This window comes from Erpetoichthys calabaricus (assembly GCF_900747795.2).
Source record: "Erpetoichthys calabaricus chromosome 1 unlocalized genomic scaffold, fErpCal1.3 SUPER_1_unloc_1, whole genome shotgun sequence".
Lineage (NCBI taxonomy): Eukaryota > Metazoa > Chordata > Cladistia > Polypteriformes > Polypteridae > Erpetoichthys > Erpetoichthys calabaricus.
This window is the reverse complement of record NW_026261574.1, coordinates 384,373-403,489: the sequence shown is the minus strand read 5'-3', so window position 1 is coordinate 403,489 and position 19,117 is coordinate 384,373. Positions and strand designations below refer to the sequence as shown.

Here is a 19,117-nt window from a genome sequence, read left to right as displayed (position 1 = left end):
AGCCCCTCTGCTACTTAACTGAAAAGATCAATAGCCCAGAAGTTTCATTGATACTATACTTTCATTAAAAAGGGTCTTTTTTTTTTTGCAGTATATATATATATAACTACATTGATGTAAACCAATTTTTCAGAATAAACCTATGATAAACAAGAAACAAGAAAAAAGAATGCCTTACCAGTAATACCATTGCCAAAATAAATTCCCAGCTGACTGAATGATTTAATGGTTCAGACTTGCCAGCCTCAGTGCAGTGTGTGCTAACATGACCAGTAAAGTGGAGTCGTCTACAGCTGTACAGGTTGTTATGTCAGGCCGTCTGGTCAGTTCTACTGGAGTAGACACACTCGGTGGGCTCTTAATATGCCGTCTGCTTGGGCAGTCATATAGGATGATGTCCAGCTGAACTATCTGCCATCTCTAACTTGTCACCAGTCGTGATGCTGATGCCCATCAGTGCCTGCTGTACAGTTGGACTCCTGACCTCCTCCAGTCTCAGAGACCCTAAAGACAGGCTGATGTGTTCAGCACACCACTAGGACCTGATGGAGTCAAATGGAGGCTCAATGAGATATGAACTACAAACAAACATCTGTCAAGTCTCAATCTCTAAATGTCACTGTTACATAAGTAATATGTATTACAATAGACACATATTTGATGATCTTAAAGAGGTATTTAAAATCCCAAAAGTAATAAAAGTCCAATTAAGTCAAATAACTGAATACCCTGATTAACAGGTGCACAGTCACAAAAACTGCAAAATTATTACTCTTTTAAAGGCATAATATTTGCTCTTCACAGATCGTTTAACATAATAAACTTCATTATAAAAATAATAATTGAAATGTGAGTATTAGCTCTATGATAACTGTGTTTCTTACATTTAACACTGATAACATGTAGAGACAGCCAATGGATTCTTTAAAGTCACAGCTTTCTTAACGTTGTCTGTTCCCTGATACCTGAACGTGAGAGTGTCAAGTATGTGATTTGTAATATTCTGTAATCATAATACAACTAAAAACAAACTTGAATACGAGATCCACAGGCAAGAAACTCACTGGAGCTGCTGGTGTGCTGAGAACAGACATGAAGAGCGCAGAATATTTAACAGACATCAGCAAACAAAGAACGGAGGCTGACCTGCAGGGAGACAGGGGGACAATGGAATATTAGGAATACATAAATAAATAAATGTTGATAAATAGTAATGAAAGTAATACAACACATTTTAGGGTTGTGTATTATAGAAGTAAAGATTTAACTCTGACAGTTTATTCAACGTTTAAAACTGTAATACGTTTATAGCCCGTCTTTAAGGTGACTTGTTAAATGTTGGCGACTATTTCATTTGGACATTCGAGTAAACAACAACAGTCAAACATTTGTTTTAATCTGACTGACTCAATCAAGTAGAGCCCACACTTAAGTCCACGTCAATCCATTAAAATTAGGCGGACACAAATTTGTATTGTTATGTTCATTAAAATTTTCTTCAGACATTGTTTAGTAACAATGAATATCTCATATCCAAACTTTTATTATCATTATTTTTTCAGAACTGCTAATCATAAAATAACGTTGGTAAAAATACACTGCAGTCTTAATAATGCACTCGACAGATTGTTATAGTGTAAGATACTGGCACTAGTAGACTATCGTCACAGATGTATTTTATGAATATACACTCCGTCTCTTACAGTCACTTTATCTTACACGTCCACCTTTAGAAATGACTCCCACCTTTCTTTTTACACATCCATAAGGCAACTGGCTAAAGTGCAACATGAATGACAAATAACACCGATTGGGGATTTGATAAATAAAAAGGTGATTGACAGAGACGTTTAAATTTGCGATTGGCTGATCAGTGCCTGAAGTTCGCAAATTTAATATATGATTGGCCGAAGTTGAAAATGATATTCACGCCCATTTTACTCCGGTCTGCAGCAATATCTACTTGCAATCAGCAGCCGATTTGGTCACCGACTCACCGATGGACCTTCTTTGGCTCAAAGAGAAAAAGCAGCTGTTGCAATGGGTGTGACGAGGGTGGACAGGATTAGAAATGAGGACATTAGAGGGTCAGCTCAAGTGGGACAGTTGGGAGACAAAGTCAGAGAGGCGAGATTGTGTTTGTTTGGACATGTGCAGAGGAGAGATGCTGAGTATACTGGGAGAAGGGTGCTAAGGATAGAGCTGTCAGGGAAGAGGAAAAGAGGAAGGACTAAGAGAAGGTTTGTGGATGTGGTGAGAGAGGACATGCAGGTGATGGGGGTAACAGAACAAGATGCAGAGGATAGAAAGATATGGAAGAAGACGATCCGCTGTGACAACCGCTAACGGGAGCAGACAAAAGAAGAAGAAGGAGAAGAAAAAGCAGCTGTTCTTGCTGTATGTATAAGATGTGCTTACGCGAGTTCAAATCCTAGTTGGGGCTTGTGTATGGTCACTGCCCAGTTGAAAAAACAGACTTTTTAAATAACAACTACTTAGTACTTGTCTGTAACTTAACAAATACGTTTAGGAGAGATTATGAACGATTCACATGGAGCACCTCGTTCCTTGGTGTGGAATCCTGTCCACGTAGAATCTGTAACAAACTGATGAGCATATTTTGTGTAAGGCAGCACATATTATAACAATCCAGAATCTACTCTACGCCATGTCGATCATATCAGAGAGGCTAAGAAACGCTTCACTAAAGTCGACGTGGTCATTACACCAGTATATGCGCAAGACACTCTCATTAATTGTTTTTACTATTCAGTGATTCCCAGATCTGTAGCTGATTTGTAAAAAAAAAAAAATCTCTTCAAAATAGTCTTGTCGCAGGATTATATATATTGTGAAAGCCAGCCTGACAACAGACAGACAGACACCACTCTTAAGTCCACCACACACAGTTTACTTACAGTATGTACAATATAAGTGTCCAAATAGTCCCGCACACACACAGTGCTCCAGCACCAAACACCCTTCACTTCAGGGCCTCTCAACAGTCCTCCCTGAGCCGCCTTTCCTCCTCACTCCCGAGCGTTGCCTTCTTCCACCCGACTCCTGCTCCCTGAATGGAGTGAGGCGGCCCTTTTTATCTTGTGCCGGATGTGCTCCAGGTGCCTGACAATGAACTTATATCATATAACGATGAATTTATATGTAAAAAGTTGTCTTAATCGCAGCACAGTACAAAAATAAAACATTTCCTTTAACAAATATGATAGTTGTCCAGTCTGTATCATTCCTAATCAATCTTCTAGTTACAGAGGCGCAATCCCAGTCACTAACACATTTACCGTGTAGCCCCCACCCCCCACTCAAAGTAAGAACACATTCCATCTGATTAATTTAATATTTAATTAATTAAACCCCTAAACCCGCAATCATCCACCAAAATAACAGTTGAAATCGTTACTCATATGATTTGTTTTATTATACACATTAAACTAAATATAAATCTATTTACACTTCAGACACTGGAAGCCGCTGACGAACCCCTCTCTTTGTCGCCAGTCTGTAGCAGTGAAAAACTAAAAGCATTAGAGTTTAACAGAAGCCATTGAACTTGATCATGAGTTTGTGTTTGAGTTGTGTAACATTAATGCGAATGGCCAGGAGGTGTCACTAGAGAGGTGAGTGTCAAATGCTTCGACACAAATGATTCAGATGTTTCTATGCTTCGTGAGACTTCACTCTGCCCATCACTAGGCAATTCAAGCCATGCCGATCCAATAAGCTACTCATGATATGCGGTGTCAGCGAGCTTTCCTATCAAACATGTCGGTAGACGTCACTCATAGCACGACAAGACAGTCAGCTGATAATCATTGATTTTGAATTGATTACCCCACAAACACAAGCCAAACCTTCTCTGCCAATGCGCACGTTATTTCTGTATCTGATACGCGGAAAACGCTGTACTTCCAGGAGTCTGCACGTACCCGCATTTATTCAATTGTTTGTTGACTTTGTGTGCGTCTAATTGATGAAAGTTATGCTTTGCTGTTTATTTTATTAGAAATAGTTTTTTGCAAATAATGATAAAGCTCGTAACGTTGTTTTACTAACATGTTCAGACAACCCTTTATGTCAAAGTGTGTTCAGTTTTACCTTCAACCTTTAATTCGTTGTATGTTGGTGTTAGCCAGTCCACCCTGTCTCGGCTCCAGCTGGTGCAAAATGCTGCTGCACGCCTTTTAAGTGGCACGTGAAAGAATGAGCACATTACACCTGTACTATCCTCACTGCACTGGCTGCCTGTTCAGTTTAGAGTTCATTTTAAGATTCTTTTATTTGTTTTGAAGTCCTTAAACCTCGCTGAGATGCTGCATATGCACTCTCCTTCCCGCTCACTCAGATCAGCTGGTCAGCTGCTTCTGGATGTGCCGAGGACTCAGTGAAAGCTCAGGGGGATAGGGCTTTTACCGTTGTGGCTCCAAGGCTCTGGAATTCACTGCCGATCCTCATTAGACAGGCCTCCTCACTGCCCATTTTTAAGTCTGCTCTTAAGACTTACCTTTTTGGTTTGGCGTTTGATCCTGTGTGAGCAGTTGATTTTACTCTGTTTTAACTCTGTTTAGTTGTGTTGACTATGTTTTAATTAGTTTCATTTATTGTATTTTATTTTACTTATTTATTATTTTGTTTTTGTTTAAAATTTATTTTAGCCTATGTTCAGCACTTTGGTCAGCGGCTGTTGTATGTAAAGTGCTTTATAAATAAATTTAACTTGACTTGACTTCAAAACTGTATAAGTACATTCAGAAATGTTGCTTCTTTATTAATATACAAGAGCTTCAAGAAAACAGACTGGGTAATAGTTGTTTAAGTAGTGATTTGTCTCAGTCTGTACAGCGCTAACGTATTTAGTAAGTTTTATTTAGTGCCCTTTGCCAACGACTGCACGTCATAGCGCTCTGTTAATTTCTGCTGCCATCTACTGACCTTTTTGGGCATGAACTGTATTAGCGTTCTCTGAGCCTTTATTTTGTTATTTTATGTTATTGTATTTGCTACGTTTCAGAAACCACACATAAATATTTGTCTGCAACTAGACATTTAGCTCTACAAAATCCATTGCAGCAATTCCTACCTTTGCAACGTTCAGCAGTTAATTGAGATCTTTCTACCATAATTCTGGTCTGCCTCATCCTTCTTATCAGGGATTAGGATTTGGTGCCACAGACACACAGCAGTTTGACGCACGCACTGTTTGACAAGCATACTGTAAGTGCTTCATGAAACACATGACGGGGCTTAGCTGGCTACACACAGACAGGTGATGTTCATACTCCCCAAATATACTGAGGCTGAACTTGCAGCTTGGGGGGCCCTTAGTGGCTTCGATGGCCCTCTGCTTCTGTAGAGACTTCATAGAGCAAGAAATGGCGCTGTATATTGTACACAATTATTATGATTATCATCATTTGTAATGGTTCTCAATTATGTGTTTGCATGAGGACAACTGATTAAAAATTCAATTGCAATTAATCTCTCATTTTAAATTTGTAATCGAAAGTCACTTTGTATTAATTGCAATTTGTCATATTTCCTTCAAGCAATTAATATTTTTCTTTAAAGCAGAAATAACTCAGGGATTACTTTCTAATACAAAACAGTTTTAATAATCAGTTGCCTATGTATATTAAATTATTTTGGTTTCTTTATTGAACAGTTTTGTGTAACAAACAAAATGAACAAACAGTACAACACTAAATAGTGAATGGCTCAAAGTAGGATTAATTAATTAATACTTTTGAGCCACACAACAATGCAAATTAGTTGGAACTTTGATTGGTTATGTCAATAATTCTGTCTTTAAAATGATAGGAAGATGAAAAATTAAACATTATTGCATTTCTGCCTATTTATTTAACCAGTTGCTTAAGCAGACTTCAGTTTATTTCCACCAATTGTTGAAGTGATGATATCCCAGATACAAAAACAAACGTTCACAAGCGACCAGTGCTGGGAAACGTTACTTAAATTAAATTCATTACATTGCTCATTACTTACAAAATCCTAATCTCCTCCAGTTCAGCACATTAACATTGCTAGTCTAATATATAAAGCAGAGTCCATGTATGTGTGTATGTACGCTTGTTTGTCCCCCATACAAATCTGCACCAGGCGTCTGATCGCCACCAAACTGGGCATGGGGCTCCGTTGTGACCAGGAGAAGGTCATGGAGTATGTTTGGTTGGGAAAAATGTTTGTGGTGAACCGCAGGGCACCTTTTCACCAACACAACATACGGCACACGTCTCTGAACTTAAGATGGCCACATGTTGCAACAGAAGTTCACTGCGGCGCCATCTAGCGGCAGCTTTGGTCTCTGTGCGTCGCTCTTTACCTGTGTTTCTTTAAATTGACAAGAGATAGCGGAAGTGTCCAAGGATGAGAAGGCCAACCATAGACATAGAATTACTAAACGCCTCATGACCAGCACCATCATACGTCAACGTCACCACCACATTGCGAGTGGCACCGCTGTGGAGTGAAGTAATGGATAAAGATGCCTCACGCATGTGCTGCTTGGGATTGTACAAACCGCTGTACGCTCCAAACCAGATCACAGGGATTACATTTCATAGGTGAGGCTAAACAATTGTTTTGGTTATACTGCGCCATTAGAAAATCCCATTTTATAATCTTAGCACTCAAGGTCACCTTACAATAAAATTAAACAACATTAGTAAAATTAAAACAAGAGAATTATAAACATCAATAATTATCAAACAAACAAAGATAACTGGCAGTAACAGTGCAAAATTCACAATTGGTATGCCAGTTTAAAAAAGATAGGTTTTGAGGGCAGTATTAAAATGTGTTATTGAATCGAGCTGACGAATATGAGAGGGAAGAGGAGCACAATGAGAGACGCTCGAGCTCCCATAGCACTGAGTCTGATGTGTGGTACAGAAAGTCGAGCTGCAGATGAGGATCTGAGTGAGCGAGAGGAGTGTCAGTCTGTAGGAGATCAGTGAGGTTGTGGAGAGCTTTAAATGTTCAGAGCAGTATTTAGTATTGTATTCTGTAGTGAACAGGGAGCCAGTGAAGTTGAGAGAGAAGAGGTGTAATATGTTCAGTGGATTTAGAACAGCAGGTTATTATCCTGGCAGCAGAATTTTGAAGAAGTTGTAAGCAATGGATACATTTTTGTGGGATGCCAGATAGAATAGCATTACAGTAATCTATACGTGAGGTGACTCGGGCATTAACTGATACTTCAGTACTGTGTTGTGTAAGAACAGGACGAAGTCTAGAAATGTTTCAGAGATGGAAGAAGGCAGTCCGAGAAATGTTACTTCTATGGGAGGAATTATTTAATAATAATAAAAAATTAGTAATATTATTTAATAATTGCCATTATTAGTGTATAAATGGATATAAATAATTACATTTAAACGATTCGCCAAAATCTGTTGTATGTAAACGATACTGTTTTAAACGTTATTGTTTTTTTCATCAGAAAACCCAGTTTCCACGTCTACCTGTATTAGTTTAAATGGCACTTTTGCCACTCACAATATGGCGGATTCTCTGACGTATCGTGTCGACTGGGCAACACAGTGAATGCGCCGTCTATCTATATATGTCTATGATTTGTTTGCTTTCCGACGTAGTGTACATAAGGTAAATTCATCTCTCTGTGGTGCATATTCCATACGTAATACCACGTAACACATTATAATTTTCCTGCTTTATGCGAAAATACCCATGTCACCAAAAAAAAAAAAAAGACGTACAATTTCACGGTCCAGTTCAGATGCCTGAGAAAAGTCTATTTCAAGGGCGTTTCAAACGCCACAGCAGACACAATCCAAAGTGGAGGAACTTACAATAAAATGTGAATCAGAAAACTGTTTGTTCTATTTCTATGTTCTGTTTCTTTCATTTGGGAAATTCAACGGTTATAGATTCCTGGGCAACGGCGGGTACTCCTGCTAGTACCTTATAAAAGCTCTCTGAAAGAACATTTTCTGGATGAAAAAAGAAATTCCACCTTTAGTTTAACATAACAACAGTTCAGTAATTAACAATTTAACACCAAAATAAAATTCGGGTATTTCAGAACATTTATATTTTTTGGGGTGGTATGCCATGACAAAGGGTTGATAGCCCCCAGTGTAGATCTTCTCCAATGAAGGCCACTTCTGGAGGTGGCACCCAGTCTGAATTCTTTGTGGCTCAGAAGATTCCGATTTGTGAGAATTGTTGGCCACATCCAGTACTGCAATATGTGTAGCAAAGTGCATTCTGTCTTTATAATTTTTTTGTATCTTTTAGGTATGAATTTTCCAAAAAGCAATTGTTTGTGTAAACTTAGCGTCATATTTGGAGTACGGATGCTAATTAATGTGACTCCCCACAGACGGCAGGCACCCTCAGGCGATGGTGGATGCTGTACAGGTAAGTCTGCTCTCTCCAAGCCTTTTCTAATTTTATTCTATTTATTTGACATGTATATTATTTGGTAATTCTCGAGTGTTAAATAAGTTATGTGCCCCCTCCCCACTGAGTTCTTATATACAGTTTTGTATGATTTATTATCAAAAACAAACAAACAAAAACAAAATAAAATTAAAAAAAAAGAATTTCTTCTTTTAGTGCACTGCCACAGTGTTAAAACATAATTTGGCGTGGTGTACAGCATAAGCATGTGTATATTTTGGATTTTAATTTTTATTTTACATTTTATTTTGTTGATTTTGTATTAATATTTTGTGTTTATAATTATTAGTAATTGATTTGATTTATTATTTAATAAGCATTGGCAAGAAGCTGTTTGTATGAAACCCTGTTCTTTTTTTTTTTGATTTTGTCAAGGTAAGTTTTTTAAATTTTTTGTTATATTAAAATAGCAAAATGTATAATATTATAAAGCTGAACTATTATTTATTGTGCGAGGCTATGTATATTGTAAAGTGTTTTTTTTTTTTCTGATGAAATGTGTATAATATATTGTAAATAGTTCTATATGCTGCGGTGGGTTGGCACCCTGCCCAGGATTGGTTCCTGCCTTGTGTCCTGTGTTGGCTGGGATTGGCTCCAGCAGACCCGCGTGACCCTGTGTTTGGATTCAGCAGGTTGGAAAATGGATAGATGGATGGATAGTTCTATATGTAATACGTACGTTATGAAAACAGAGCTAGGCACATGGTGGAGGATGTAGGGGCTTTGGTGAGAAACCATTTGTATGACGCCCTGTTCTTTATTTTGTTTCTGGAAAAGGAAAAAGGATATAAACTTCTATTTCTACTCCATGTTGATTTGTTTTTGACACAACACTAAGTAGGATGGATTTGAGTCAGTTACATGTGCTTACTGTCCAGGCAGGAGTGAACCTCACTCTTAAGTCAGGACAGTTCAGTTGTACTTCTCTCCGGTGTGAATTCTGGTGCGTCTCTGAAGTGTACTGCTCTCACAGATTTGTTTGCCACGTTCCAAACAGCAATATGGCCTCTCTTTTTAAAGGGCGGAGTGGTGGCTCTGAGGCTAGGGATCTACACTGGCAATCAGAAGGTTGCCGGTTCGAATCCTGTAAAATGCCAAAAGGGACTCTGCTCTGTTGGGCCCTTGAGCAAGGCCCTTAACCTGCAATTGCAGAGCGCTTTGAGTAGTGAGAAAAGCGCTATATAAATGCAAAGAATTATGTGAATTTCCCATTGGGATTAATAAAGTATCTGTCTATCTATCTTTGAGATTCATTTCTCAACAATAGTTTAGTTTGCTTAGTTTTCAGGACACGACTGAACCTCACTCTTGAGTCCTGAAGGGTTCTTGTTTTTCTGGACTGATTTTTGAACTGCTACTGTTTTTATTCTTTTGTGAACTCTTGTGTGACTCTGAAGACTGCCTATCTGTGAAAACTGTTTGCCACATTCATTACAGCAATATGGCTTCTCTCCGGTGTGAACTCTTGTGTGTCTCTGAAGATTGCTCATATATGAAAACTGTTTGCCACATTCATTACAGCAATATGGCTTCTCTCCAGTGTGAACTCTCGTGTGTCTCTGAAGATTGCTCATATATGAAAACTGTTTGCCACATTCATTACAGCAATATGGCTTCTCTCGGGTGTGAACTCTCGTGTGACTCTGAAGATTGCTCATATATGAAAACTGTTTGCCACATTCATTACAGCAATATGGCTTCTCTCCGGTGTGAACTCTCGTGTGTCTCTGAAGATTGCTCATAGATGAAAACTGTTTGCCACATTCATTACAGCAATATGGCTTCTCTCTGGTGTGAACTCTCGTGTGTGTGTCTCTGTTTGCCACATTCATTACAGCAATATGGCTTCTCTCCGTGTGAACTCTCGTGTGTATCTGAGATATGAAAACTGTTTGCCACATTCATTACAGCAATATGGCTTCTCTCCGGTGTGAACTCTAGTGTGGTCCTTCAGATGCCTCATTTCGGAAAACTGTTTGCCACATTCATTACAGCAATATGGCTTCTCTCCGGTGTGAACTCTCGTGTGTATCTTAAGATTGCTCATTTGTGAAAACTGTTTGCCACATTCATTACAACTATATGGCTTCTCTCCGGTGTGAACTCTCGTGTGGTTCTGAAGATTGCTCATTTGTGAAAACTGTTTGCCACATTCATTACAGCAATATGGCTTCTCTCCAGTGTGAACTCTCGTGTGTTTCTGAAGAGCACTCCTGTTAGAGAATTTTCTGCCACATTCCACACTGCAGTGATCTTTCTTTCCTGTGTAAAATTTAAAACAAAAAGGAAAAAAAAAAAAAAAAGCTCTTATTTTCAATTCGCTGCCTTATTATCAACATTAACTCACATTAAATACATGATGGCTGAAATTAGGAACAACCTTTGATCAGCATAAGCAATTATAAAACTTTTGTTGTACTTGGAAAACACACTTAATTTGTTAATTTTATGTCCTTTATTACAACTACTCACCAGGGCCACATGTATAAAACCTCCTTATGCTTGGCCTCATATATGAAAGCTGTTTCTTATGCAAAAGTTAGGATTTATAAAACTAGAACTTGCCATTTAAATTGACTCAACGTTCCCTCAAGTTTTGAGCATTTGTATGTCCCATGCAGACTTTATTTGTGTTGGTATTTTAGCAACTCCAGGTGGAAAAACGAAGAACTGAAAAGAAAATTTCATTTCATTACACATTTCACATTCTGATGTTTGACAGGCTACACAAGAAGTGAGTTTTGATGTATCACAATGACATTTTGGATCATGATGATGACTTAGCTGATTTAGACTCCCTACTGTCATCCTCTTTGAAGTGTGTGCTGAACTGCAGCCTTCATTACAGAGACCACCATACAGAAATCACACAATCCCAGTTCTCTTACAGGTCTTAACAGCTGTGGGTGATTTGGTGATGGCAGCTTTTCAGTGTGAACTGCCTGACTGGTGGGGAATCTCTCAGTCACCCTGAGCCACATAATGCCATCTGTATGGGATGGTATACTTAAGACGGTAGAGAGATACATGCAATATCATTACCATCAGGCGGTGCAAGTCCTGATCAAAATGAAATCTGCAGCAACATCTGCTGTCTTCAGCAGTGGTGGTCTTACTTGGCCTACAAGTCCCTTTCTGATTACTGAGCTCACCAGTGTGTTTTTTCTTATTGATATTCCAGACAGTTGAATTGGGTAATTTTAAGGTTTTCCGATCTCTCTAATGATTTCATTATTATTTTCCAGCTTCTTTGACTTTCATTGGCACAGCTCTTGCCCTCATGTTGATCAATGGCAACTACAAAGACCAAAGGCAGTCTGTAGGTAAGAGTAAGCGGAGGTGTCTTAGGACTATGGTACCATTATGGTACCATGAAAGGGGAGGATGATTCAGAAAAAGTGCTGTCATTTCTACAAGGTGTGACTGAAATGTTTGCAAATCCCCTTAAATGAAAATCAGTAATTTGTACTTTAATTACATCTGAATTATTTAATTTGTAATTTTAAACTGTGGATTAAAGGAGTAAATGCAAGAAGAATGTTTCATTGCATCCGCCATTATGGAGGGTACTATATAAAACAGAATGCCACGCCAAGCATGAAAAGTGCACCTTCAATAATTAGAATGTGTCCTGACATTTATCCACACTTGAACTAAAACCACTTGACACCAAAACAAACAACAAAATGTCTTCTTTCATTCACCAAAGCAAAAGAGAGCAATGGATGAGTGACGCCTCAGTGCACAGGCCTACAGAACTGCAGTGACATCGGGGGAAAAAATAGAAGATGAGAAAACCGAGGAAGAGCTCAGCTGTTGGTGTTTCAGCTCTACAGAGGAGTGGCAGGTGACACCAGGACTGGTAACCTTTGTGACACGCTGGTGACATTTATACTCACCATTATAATGTTAAAGGGTATCTACTATCAGGACTTATTTATGTTGAGTAAGCTAAAATTTGCCAGGTTTTACTGTCTATTTGATCCATTGTGTGTGTTCATGTATGGAATTATTATCTCTGTTATGGCTGCAAACATCAAGCAGTCCAAGCCTGCACTCAATGAAGAGCGCTATAAAGATGAAATACAACTGAATTAAACAGTAGTGTTACACAAATTAATTGGCCTTGAATTTAAAATTGCCCAGATTTTGCTGTTTATTGTGAAATCTGCTTGAAGTTGGTCGACTCGTCTACCAATTTCATGACATGGAATATATTAAGCTGAGGACACGCGTACAACTGACAGAGTGCACAGAGTGGAAAGTGGTGAGGAAAATAACTGCTGTGTGGAAATATCTTAAAGTATCTGAAATGTGATATGAATTTTATATATAAAGTTTAAAGTGAAAAAGTTATTTGTTAGTTGTGGTGTATTTAAAGCAAAGACATTTCCCGCAACTAATTTGATGAGAAACGTTTAGGTACAACACACAGCTGAGCACATCGACTTTCAACAATGCAGTGAAAGCAGGAAAACCGCTAAGGAAACAAATGTGTCTTAGCTGTCAATAATGGCACTGTTTGAAAAGAACCAGACATATGATCATGACAGGACAAAAAAATCAGAGTATCCCTCAAAGATAATTGCAATTTATCATTTTAGATACACCACCATTTTCTATAGTAGGAAGTTTAGGATTCCATCTTTTAAGTCCTATAACATGTATGCACGATATACAATGGCGAGAGGATGCTTCTTTTCAGACATAGCAGTACCAAGATGAACACTTTCATGACATTTCATACACAGTGACATGCAAATGTGTGGGGACCCCCCTGATGAAAATAACTGTTACTGTGAATAGTTAAGTCAGTATCAGATTAATTGATCTCCAAAAGCCACAAAGTTAAAGATAAAACATTCTTTTCTGCATTTTAAACAGGATTTGTGTCTTATTTTTGATTTGTTGAGTGAAAAAAGGAAGAGTACCCCAGAAATGTTTGTGCACCCCAAGAGATTGGAGGTCTCAGATATCTTTTTTTTTCCCCAAGACGTCAGACCCTAATTAGCTCCTTAGGGCTTTGCTTGTTTACAATCATCATTATGAATGGCCAGGCGATGCAGAATTCAAAGCTGTATAAATTCTCAGACGCCTCAAACCTTGTCCCAGCAATCAGCAGCCATGGGCTCCTCTAAGCAGCTGTCTAACACTTTGAGAAATAAAATAATTTATAGTCACAAAGCAGGAAAAGACTATAGAAGATGTCAAAGAATTTTCAATTAGCCACCTCCTCAGTTGGTAACGTTATGAAGAGATGGCAGTTAACAGCAATGGTGGAAATCAAGTTGAGGTCTGGAAGACCAAGACAACTTTCCAAGACAAGTGCACACAGCATTGCTAGAATGGCAAATCTAAACCCCTGTGTCTTAAAGCTTCCTGGTGGTCTTTTGTAGTCCGACTCTGGAGTGGTGATGCACTGTTCTACTGTGCAGCGATACCACCACACATATAACCTTCAGGAAAGAGCCATCAGAAGAAAAATTTCCTGTGTCCTCACCACAAAATTCAAAGTTTGCAGATGAACATCTAAACAAGCCCGATGCCTGTTGAAAACACGTCCTGTGAACTGATGAAGTCAAAATAGAACTTGTTGGCCACAATGTGCAAAGGTGTGTTTGAAGAAAAAGGGCACAGAATTCCATGACAAGAAAACGTCTCTGACTGTTAAGGATGGGAGAAGATCAATCACCTTTCAGGCTTGTGTTGAAGCCAGGAGCACCAGGAACTGTTTACTGGTAGAGGGAGGAATGGATTCAATTAAATATTAGAAAATTCTGAAACAAACATCACACCATCTATAAAAGTTAAAAATGAAAAAGTATGGCTTCTACAAAAGGATAATGATCAGAACTGCACCCCAGAATTCACAATGGCCCAAGCTTAATGTTTTGTCATGGCTCTCTCAGTTTCTCGATCTGAACATTAATGACAATCTGTGATGCGACAGACTGCCTGGGCCCAATCCCAGCAGTGATGCCTCCAGCACAGAAAGACAGGGGGAGAGGGCTTAGTCTGAATACTGTCTCCCCCAGACCGATAGAGGGCAGCCCCCTTGGCTTGCAATGGGGCCATGGTTTTGGAGCATGGATGCTCAACCTTACTGGGGCCCATTGCCACCACCAGGAGGTGCCTGGATGTTTACTGGGCCCTGTTTAGCAGCACTTCCACCACACTAGGAGGTGCTGCTGGAAGAAAGTCATTGGACGCCTGGGGCCTCATGTATAAACGGTGTGTACGCACAAAAATGTTGCATACTCCCGTTTTCATGCTCACATCATGATGTATAAAAACTAAACTTGGTGTAAAGCCACGCACATTTTCAGGGCAGCTAAATCCTTGGTGTACGCAAGTTCCCTGCTTGGTTTTGCAAACTGGCAGCCCCCAGCATCAATGTAGTGCTTTTGTTCCAGTGTTTCCCTTTCATTTTTAGATCCACATCCCTGACACGGCTTTATCAAATACACTGAAATTAACCACATATTGTTAATTAATTTAAGGCATCTGATTGTAATTAACCTGTAACAATATAATGGTTCACAGAATGGCCAAACTATTCCAAATACCATAGTAGCTTTAGCGTTGTTACTCTCAAGTATTCATCCCACTGTATCGGAGTGTGGAATCACAGCTCTACAGCAGCTGATCAGAAAGAGAATTAACGGGATACAGCATCAAGCACATGCTGCCTCAGCCATGCTGACTATTTGAACTACTCTCATACGGAAAAACGCTTCAGAGCCTTTCCTGTACTGACCTCATGGTTCAGAGTTTCATCCCAAGAGCTCTAAACGCACTGACTCAGTTCAAATGCTCCTTGTAGATCTTTTGTACTTAAGTACAATTACCTCACTGTAAACTTGCGATACAGTTATAATGTTGCACAACCTGAGCCACTTTATAAAGCGCGTATTTACATATGATGACAATATCATTTTTAAGATGAAATGCAGCAAAATATGTTTATTACATTATATAGCTATGAAGAGGATGAAGAATAGAAAAGGCATTGGTCTAGATGACATACCTGTGGAAGCATGGAGGTGTTTAGGACAGATGGTAGTGGAGTTTTTAACCAGATTGTTAAATTGAATATTAGAAAATGAGAGGATATATAAGAATAAGGGGGATGTGCAGGATCTGTACTAATTACAGGGGGATAAAACTGATGAGCCACAGTGTGAAGTTATGGGAAAGAGCAGTGGAAGCTAGGTTAAGAAGTGAGGTGATGATTAGTGAGCAGCAGTACGGTTTCATGCCAAGAATGTGCACCACAGATGCGAGGTTTGTTCAGAGGGTGTTGATGGAGAAGTTTAGAGAAGGCCAGAAGGAGTTGCATTGCGTCTTTGTGGACCTGGAGAAAGCATATGACAGGGTGCCTAGAGAGGAGCTGTGGTATTGTATGAGGAAGTCGGGAGTGGCAGAGAAGTATGTAAGGGTTGTACAGGATATGTACGAGGGAAGTGTGACAGTGGTGAGGTCTGCGGTAGGAGTGACGGATGTATTCATGTTGGAGGTGGGAGTACATCAGAGATTCTTATTTGCAATGGTGATGGACAGGTTGACAGACGAGATTAGACAGGAGTCCCCGTGGACTATGATGTTTGCTGATGACATTGTAATCTGTAGCGATAGTAGGGAGCACGTTGAGGAGATCCTGGAGTTGGAGATATGCTGTAAAGAGGAGAGGAATGAAGATCAGTAGGAACATGACAGAATACATGTGTGTGAATGAGCAGGAGGTCATTGTGGAATGGTGAGGATGCAGGGAGTAGAGTTAGCAAAGGTAGAGGAGTTTAAATACTTGGAATCAACAGTACAGAGTAATGGGGATTGTGGAAGAGAGGTGAAAAAGAGAGTGCAGGTAGGGTGGAGTGGGTGGGTGGAGAAGAGTGTCAGGAGTGATTTGTGTCAGAAGGGTATCAGCAAGAGTGAAAGGGAAGGTCTACAGGATGGTAATGAGACCAGCTATGTTATATGGGTTGGAGACGGTGGCATTGACCAGAAAGCAGGAGACAGAGCTGAGGTGGCAGAGTTAAAGATGCTAAGATTTGTATTGGGTGTGACGAGGATGGATAGGATTAGAAATGACTACATTAGAGGATCATCTCAAGTTGGACGTTTGGGAGACAAAGTCAGAGAGGCGAGATTGTGCAGGTTTGGACATGTGCAGAGGAGAGATGCTGAGTATATTGGGAGAAAGATGTTAAGGATAGAGCTGCCAGGCAAGAGGAAATGAGGAAGGCCTAAGAGGAGGTTTATGGATGTGATGAGGGAGGACATGCAGGTGATGGGTGTAACAGAACAAGATAGAGGACAGAAAGATATAGAACAAGATGATCCGATGTGGTGACCCCTAAAGGGAGCAGCCAAAAGAAGAAGATGACATTATACAGATAAAATTTTAACATTATTTAAATAATCTAATAATTAAACACGTGAGGACACGGTGTCGCAACGCTACCTATTTCAGGGATTGTTCCTGCTTCGCACTGTATTCTTACTGTGGCTGGTGCAACACTGGAAGGATAGATGAATAGAATAATTAATCATGTACTATGAAGATATTTCAATGTTCCTTAAAAGTTTTGAAGAATCGGCATTCTAAGCTTACAGATGGCTTGACATCTATTACAGAGCTGATTGTGTGGTGATTGGTGAATTGGAGAAAGAAAAGGAAGGACAGGAATTGGGGGTTAGTATGTTTGAAAGAGACAGTACTGCTGCAATAAATTATTTTATCGAAGGTCGCGCACAGCACAGCAAGCATCTTGATGGAGGCAGGAACAATCTCTGGACGAGGCGCCAGCTCATCACTATTACTGTGCCACTGTGTTCCCATGTTTAATAGAGTGTTTTAATTCAAATGATATCAAATATACATCTCAGCATTTAAATTGTTCAGAGAGCTGTAATATCATGAATGTAATGGATTCTGTGTCCTGTTGGAGGAAGAGAAAGCCCATTTAAGAAGCGCATAGTGATTCACACAGAGCACATAGAAGAACACATACAAAACAAATCATTTAACGTGCTACTTTAGTTACGGTGGGATTTGAGAAACTAGTAAATTAAACGATTTAATGATGAATTTTATGATGTTCTACTTTAATGACAAAATAAACTACGTGATTAAAGTGGAAATTTTGAGATTAAAGTTGACATTTCAAGCTTTTTTTGCCACGGTGTGCCTGTTTTTTTTATTTTCTCTGTACCCTAATAAGCTTTCATATGACACTCAGACGGTGGGCTATGACTCACCTTTAATTTGCTTTTATTCGCTGAAATTCTCCTATTTTCCCCTGTGCTTCTGCAATCGTCTTTTCACAGAACACTGAGCTTAAGGGCTATTTATTTTGATTTGCATATTGAAATAGGCATAATTCTGGGAGGAATTGGGGAGTGGTGGAAGGCGCGTGCACATGCACAGATGTCTTGCCTGAAGAAGGGGCCTGAGTTGCCTCGAAAGCTTGCATATTGTAATCTTTTTAGTTAGCCAATAAAAGGTGTCATTTTGCTTGGCTTTTTTCTACATTCATAATGGCTAACACGGTACAACACCCTAGTACTTCTGAGCCAAGACAAATTAGAACTCTAAACAGCAAGTAAAGAAGCAATCTCTTCTGTGATATGCTTGTAAGTCTCATCTGTCTGCGTCCTTTTTTCACTGTCAACAAATAATCAGTTATCAAATTTAAATAATCCTTGTATTTCTCAACACATTGTATTATTCTGTTTCTTAAATTAAGAGTACATGAGTTGCCTTGATGTCCTGTGAGTCTAATGGCCAGAGACCCCCTTCTCATACAGAGGAGTAAGGTAAACAAAGAGAGAGCCTTGCAAAGTTACTTTCCTTTGTGTAAACAGAAATTGGAAATTTTACAAATAACTTTCTGAGAACTGGCAAGTCATCCCAATCTGCTAATCTGATCCACCTAGTTTCTTTAATACAACATCAACTCGAGTTTTGAAGGTCCCTAAAGTCCTTCTCTGCACACTACCTGGTAATTTATTCCACATGTCTGTGTTTCTATGTGTGAAGGAAAACTCTCTGATGTTTATGTAAAATTTTCCCTTAACTTTCCAACTGTGTCCTCCTGTTCTTGTTGAACTCTTTTTAAATTATCAGCCGAGTAGAGCTCGACTGCTTTAATTACCTTCATGATTTTAAATACTTCAGTCATGCCTCCTCTTAATCTCCATTTGCTTAAACTGAAAAGTTTGATCTCACATCAAAAAGGCCACTTTTTAAAATAAATAATCACCGCACTAGCGGCTTAGAGAGAGGGGTCATGGTATGTGTGACCGGAGCGTTTCCCACGTGATTTGTGATGCAGACGGTCCTCACTTAAGTGCACAGGTGAAGAGTCGTCTGCATCCGTAATTGATGCCAGGAGTTGCCAATTGCCACATCTGATCCATGTCCCCATGATAAATAGAAGCGTAAGGTGACTAGAAAGGGAAGAGAAAAAAAAGAGGGAAAAAAAAATGGATGGAGGTTGAGAAGGACAGAAGGCAGGAAGTAGGGAGGAGAAAGCCGGTGCATGAACGAGCGAAGGTGCTCGTAGTAGAGAACACCTGCAGCTGAGCAGTGAGCCTGGGTGTTTGGCCGGCACCCCAGAAGCAGGCGGTGGTGGTCGCTCCCGCTGAGCATTAC

At 39.5% G+C, this 19,117-nt stretch overlaps 2 protein-coding genes across 2 annotated transcripts in view; both read right to left on the bottom strand.

Moving 5' to 3' along the window:
* LOC127526325 (zinc finger protein 239-like) overlaps window positions 1–11,248 on the bottom strand; it is a 350,159-nt gene extending 338,911 nt beyond the window's left edge. Inside the window, exon 1 of the mRNA XM_051921615.1 lies at window positions 11,084–11,248. The gene's annotated coding sequence lies outside the window, so the exon portion shown is untranslated. The remainder of the gene's footprint in view (window positions 1–11,083) is intronic.
* LOC127526324 (zinc finger protein 345-like) overlaps window positions 1–19,117 on the bottom strand; it is a 112,322-nt gene that overhangs the window by 76,587 nt on the left and 16,618 nt on the right. The window contains exons 3-4 of the mRNA XM_051921607.1: window positions 10,323–10,722; window positions 9,860–10,275 (exon numbers count right to left, since the gene is read on the bottom strand). Of these exons, the coding sequence (XP_051777567.1) occupies window positions 9,860–10,275; window positions 10,323–10,722 (816 nt within the window). The remainder of the gene's footprint in view (window positions 1–9,859; window positions 10,276–10,322; window positions 10,723–19,117) is intronic.